The 6000-nt window shown below is 38.7% G+C and overlaps 1 protein-coding gene across 2 annotated transcripts; it reads right to left on the reverse strand.

Annotated features, from left to right (window-relative positions):
• Positions 1 to 1443: 1443 nt before the first annotated feature.
• On the reverse strand, positions 1444 to 5760 carry LOC125467364 (UDP-glucuronosyltransferase 2C1-like). Of its 2 annotated transcripts, none has more exons than XM_059639233.1 (2): positions 5668 to 5760; positions 1444 to 4265 (listed from the first exon to the last, which is right to left on the reverse strand). In XM_059639233.1, exon 2 carries the CDS (start codon positions 4227 to 4229, stop codon positions 2625 to 2627), a length of 1605 nt encoding a protein of 534 aa, XP_059495216.1. In that variant the 5' UTR covers positions 4230 to 4265; positions 5668 to 5760; the 3' UTR covers positions 1444 to 2624. The 2 variants fall into 2 exon arrangements, with proteins under 2 accessions (XP_059495216.1, XP_048419057.2); XM_048563100.2 differs by having other exon boundaries at positions 1444 to 4254; positions 5668 to 5738.
• Between the last annotated feature and the right edge of the window lie 240 nt (positions 5761 to 6000).

Below are 6000 nucleotides of genomic sequence, written 5' to 3' on the forward strand. Positions count from 1 at the left end.
TAGTTTTGAGTGCCAATGAAACTGGAGTTGAATCCCTTTGAAGAGTCAGTGACAATGAGGGTGTGGTTGGTACTATAGCAGATGGTCCCACTCAGATAAATGGCCAAGAACTGATTTTACTGAAATGCAGGCAATCTTTTGTTGGGGATTGAAGGGAAGCTCAAGCCAAGATCAGACTTTGAATCCCAGATGGTCTCCATCTCAATTTTTCCAAATGCTCATATTCAGGCTCAACCCAGACACAGGGTCATGAAGAGTCAGTACTAATATGTTACTGTGATTCTCTCCCTACCACGTTTGATGTTAATAGCCCTGTTTGGAGTAGATGGTGATTCTACCTCAAGTATCTCCCCACAGAAAACCATCGCCACTCAAATTTCTGTGATCAATATAGATTTTGTGGCAAAGCCAATATCTCATCTGTCCACTGTCTACAGGGCACAAGTCAGGAATTGGCATGTGACAATATTCCTCAACTGCCTGAATGGGTGTAGCTCCAACACTCAATTAGGGTCATACCCTCCAACAGGATGTCAGGAAGTTGTTTTACATGAAAGGGCTGTGGAATCAGGAACTCTTATTGCCAAAGACCTGCTGCAGCAGGACGGTTTGAAAGCTTCAGAACTGTCATAGATGACCTTTTCTTAGGGAGAACGTACTAAAGGTTATGGAACAAAAACAGGTTGATGAAGTTAAGATACATACTAGCAGGATCCAGTTGAACAGCAGAGCTAGATCAAGCAGTTAAAACCCTATTCTTGTTCCTATTGTACAGCAGGATAGTTACATTGAAGAAGAATCTATAGTTGACTTACATCATGATGGCCTATTGGCTCACAAAATTATAAACATATGAAAAGAGACAAACTATGGAATTTTTTAAATTAAGGAACAAGATGGAACATATTTGGAAAATTACAGAACCACATAATAGAAGCATGGCAATATTTGGCTTACTTGAACAATTTTACAGTCACTGGTCTAAACAAAATGATCAAGATCCCATTAGAAGTCAGTCAGAAGGAGCTGACTTCCAGTTGTCAAAATTATCAAGGAAAAGGCACAAATCAACCTGAAGCATTCTCTTATTAATACACGTGATTGTATTATCACAACAATTCAAAATCAGATTGTTTGTATCCATTGTTCTTTTTCAAAAAGTATGACCCTCCATTTAACCCTGGCATGCTAGAGTATTAAGTAAAAATACATCATGCAGGATTTGCTGTGATGCAGTTGCTAACATACTTGCCTCTAAACCACAAGCTACTGCCTAAAACTACTATTGCGGGGCTTTGAGTACAAAAAGGGCAGGACCTCATTTTTTTGTGCTGAGGGAGCTCTGTGATGTTGGAAGTGGTCTACTCTCTCAACTTCCATTTACCAAAACCATACAGGAAGTCATATAAGTTTTAGATTAACATTTCTTTGTTTAGACCTGAGACTGTAAGACTCATATTCAGTCCACTGAATATTGAGTACACTGTTATCTTGTTCATTCCATCTTCATTTAATCAGGCATTGATGGAAAACAGATGCAAGGAGCAGAAAATTATTCTGTCTTCATCGCTCAGTTATCAAATGTTGATCACAACTTTCTGAAATGCCCCTATGTTACAATCAACCAGGAGCCTGATGGAAAAGCAAAACACTGCAACTGCTGGAAATCTAAAATGGAAAAAAACAAAGGCAAGAGAAACTCAGCAGGTCTGACATCATTTATGGAAATAGAAACAGAGTTATTACTTCGAGTTTGATATGATTCATTTTTGGAGCCTGATATAGTTATCTGCAAACACCAAACATGAGGTACCTGTTACCACATTTAGATGGATTGGATTGGAATCTTACATAGTAATGAACTGTTTTCTCAGATTTTAGCAGAATTTCTGAAAACTCTTTGTTGACAAATTCTTTCGTGTTTTGTTGAAAAAAGATACATTTTAATTTTGTACTTATCCAAACTTTTGCAAGACATAGCAATGTAAGTGGAAGGAGCACTTTATATTAAATGATCCAGCCTCAGTGTATGTCACACAAACCTATGAACCAGGCATAAGGTTGCTACTTGTGACCATGAAAAGTCCTTCATTAATCTGGAAGAGTGAAATATCTCAAAACTTTGAGCAATACGTGAAGCAAGATGTTTGAAGCTGCCACTGTTTGTTGTTATGTGAATCTTTCCTTCAAAAGAGCTTGTCCTTAAGAACTTGACATGCTGTGTGCATATAATGTTGTGCCTCTCCCTCCCATTTGTCTGCAAGCTGTAAAACCAGAAATCAGTTGGCTTCCAAAGTTCCTGCTTCATAATTTATAATGGGTTTCATTGTTTTAAATAATCTAACACACGTAGTTAATGAATCCTAGTGAGTGAATCATCATCAGCCTATTAACATGAGTACAATACTATGCAGTAGCAACATGAGTGGTATTTGCAACTGACACAATGCTGCCATCCAGCGAAAAACACATTCTGCCCATCACACAAATGAGTTATGTGAGTATGCACATCAGTGCCATTTGATGCTCATATGTAATGCAAAATCTCAAAGAGTGGCTAAATTGTATCAAACAGCATGTCCGATTATGATGCCCAGTGCCCCTTTCTCGTGTCAAAACCATAATTACAGAACTTTTTGCTTTTTCTGCCAAGAAATGGGACAAAGTTTCTTTAGCAGTACAACTAACAACAACATAAGCATGAGGAACAGTGACGACAGGAAGATCATCACATCTACACAATAGTAAACATACCAGGGGAGCCGGTAAGACTCTGAGCGCAAATGTGATGCCCCTTTGTGTCGGGCAACATACTCAATCCAGAAAATAGCTCGCTCCATTGGAGATTCTGGTTGGTCTCTGTGGAGAGCAGAGAGTTTCTGCATGTTCTCCCGATAAGAGGTGTTATTTATAATCTTGTTGAGTGCCTGCAATAGATCTCTTGACTGCATGGTGGAGATATCAATTACCATTGCTGCACCTCGGATTTCAAGTCTGATTAAGTTATCAAACTGGTCAAAAAACAGAGGTATGCCAACTACTGGCACCCCATGATAGATGGCTTCATAAAGCCCATTGGTGCCACCATGAGCAACAAAGGCTCGTGTCTTTGGGTGCCCTAGTAGGTCTTTCTGAGGGATCCATTTTGCCAGTAGTGTATTATTTCCAATGTTGGGAGGGGCATCTCCATTGTGTCCCCAAATAACCTTCTGAGGTACTTGAGCAAAGGCCTCTGCTATTTGCATTGTAATATGCATTGGCAAAGAACTGACCATCGACCCCAAAGACATGACAATAACCCCATGCTCCCCTGAGGACTGGATAAACTCTTCAAACTCCTTATCCAAAGGTTTGGATGGTTTGCACTGGAATCCTCCAATATAAACAATATTTGGCATGGTGGGTCTTGGAAAATCAAATATGAAATCTACTCTCATCAGCCACACATCTGCCCTTAGAAGAACTGTCTCAATGTCCATGCCTGGGCCTAGATAGCGATGGCAGAGGTCACTGTACATGGGGTGAGTTAGGAATTCTGTTATGGATCGATGAAAAAGATTTAAGATGACATTTTTTGTTCTTTGGAAAAAATTCATTTTATCCGTCAGTCGTGATCCTGGTGTTGGGATATAAGATAATGCAGAAGGGGCAAAGAGAAAATGAGCTTCTCCACTGGTGAGCCAACGAACATTATGCACCAAAGGGAGTTTTAAATAAGAAGCAAGCAATGAACCTATGGGAAAAATAGGATCTGCTAATACTAAGTTAAAGTGTGCATTTTCAAGCTGAGTCAACAAATTTTTGTTTTCAAAGATTGCAATACCAAGCTCGTGAACATAACTATGACAGGTGTGCATGAAAGACATTAGTTTGTATCGAGACTGAAGAAAACTCCAAGGCATTGAACCGTCCTGTAAAATATCTAATGACTTTTGTACAAATTTTTGCAAAATATCTTCACTTGTCGTATTCCAGTCGAGTTCTACCACCACGGATTGATATAAATCAGGCCTCGCATCGACATGCCAAGAAGTTGAGAAATAAAGCACAGTGAGGTTATGGCCATGATTTTTCAGTTCTTCCAGTAGAATTCTCATATTGATCCAATGACTTGCTTCAGCGGGTACAACCAATATATCAGCTGCCTGGGTTATCATACAAGACATGATGATGATGGCACTAAGAACGGGCGCAACTTCAAATCTGCTCTTCCAACTAGGACACTTCATACTGGGAGGACGTAACTGTCAGATCCTATTGGAAAACTGAATAGAAATATTGACTACATAACATAAATTGGAAAATGTAGAGACAAATAAATAAGCAGCACTAATAAACTGTAGGGACCTTGAATTTACCCCAACCATTCAATAAGACCATGGTTGAATTTCTGCATCAATTCCATTCTCTAGTCTTAACCCCATTTCCCTTTATTTGAATGGATTTGATAGCTTTGTATCTTGCATTTATAGTTTACTGAGATGAGATTTCCAAAGAGGTACAGTCCTCCATTCAAGACGTGTTGCCACATTTCAGTCCTAAATGGATGCCCTCTAATTCAAGATCTAGAGGCTTTCTCTAAAGGACACATCCTCTCTGCACTTAGCTGTCAAGTCGCTAAGAATTTTGTTCCATTCAAAGTGATCACCTCTCCATTTTCTAAGGTCCACTGAATATAGCCTAATTCTAATCAACACATCCTCATATGATAGCCTTGTGTTCTCCAGATTAATTTAGTGAATCTTTCTTGCGTGCTCTCTGAAGTAAGTATATCCACCCTTAGGAAAAGGGTCTAATGGTCTGGCACAGTATACCTATCACTGAGCCAGAATTGCCAGTTTAGAACACATGTGAATAGGTTGATTAAAAATATCTGTCTATCTTCAGTTAAGGCAACCAAGGTATAACCTCACCAACTTCAAATGTACCTGCAACATGTCATCCCTACCCTTATAAGCAACCCCTTTGCAACAAAGGATATCATGCAATTTGCCCTCATAATTGCTTGTTGTCATTTGCACATTAGCTTTCTATAAAGTGTGTAAAAGAAGGCCTTAGTTCTTATGAATGTAAACTTTCACAAGCTTTTAAAAATGCTCTTTTTTTTCACTCTTCCTATAAACGCGTAATGTTACACTTCCTCAAAGACATTTCTGTCACAGTTGTGTTTGGACTTGTCAGTATATTAAACATATCAGAGCTATAGGCTGAATAATTACTTGCGCAAAATAAACGTTCGGATAGAACAGAAACAGGCGGAGTTGGATTTTCAGTTGATGAGCAAGAAGCAGCCAGTTCCAACCACAGGAGCAACAAGTTCCACAAGATTCTCAATCATTCTATTATTCTGTTCTATTCTCTCAGTATGAATGTAGTATAATCTGCAATATTGTTGTACAGAAATTAAAAGCAACTTGAACTTGCCTTGCCTAAAGGAGTCGAATCAAGGCACGTGAAAGGTTATTTTATCATGTCTGCTATTAGCTGGGGGTACCATAGACTCTCCATCTCAACCTCTCCGCTCACCTGAGATGTACTGAGTTTCATATTAAATCACAACCACTCAGATCTCTCTAATGAGAAAGCAGTTCTTTGTTCTGTTAAGACTATTGTGACATTACCCGGGTTATCAAATATTTTGTCATGAAATTGCAAACTTTTACTTACCGATAAGGCACAAATTGAACACAGCAGCAAGCCTTGTATTCCCGAATCATGAGCTTTCAAATCAAGTGAAGTGTATGGTTATGTTAAGCAGCTGGCAAAAGTCTGTGAATTTGTGATTGAGTAATATTAATACTCTGGGGTGTTCGCAATTTATTACGTGAAATGATCATTCTCTTGACATGCATACCAACCCATTTTGGCAGAGATTTCTTTTGTGTTAACATTGCCTCAATTCACTGTTTGTTTCTGAATTTTTGAATTGTTCTACTTTCACGGAAAATACTGACTTAATGTAGTACATAGGCAAACTTTTCATAAATAACTTACTGCCAC

The sequence above is a fragment of the Stegostoma tigrinum genome, chromosome 33 (genome assembly GCF_030684315.1).
Source record: "Stegostoma tigrinum isolate sSteTig4 chromosome 33, sSteTig4.hap1, whole genome shotgun sequence".
Classification (NCBI taxonomy): Eukaryota; Metazoa; Chordata; class Chondrichthyes; order Orectolobiformes; family Stegostomatidae; genus Stegostoma; species Stegostoma tigrinum.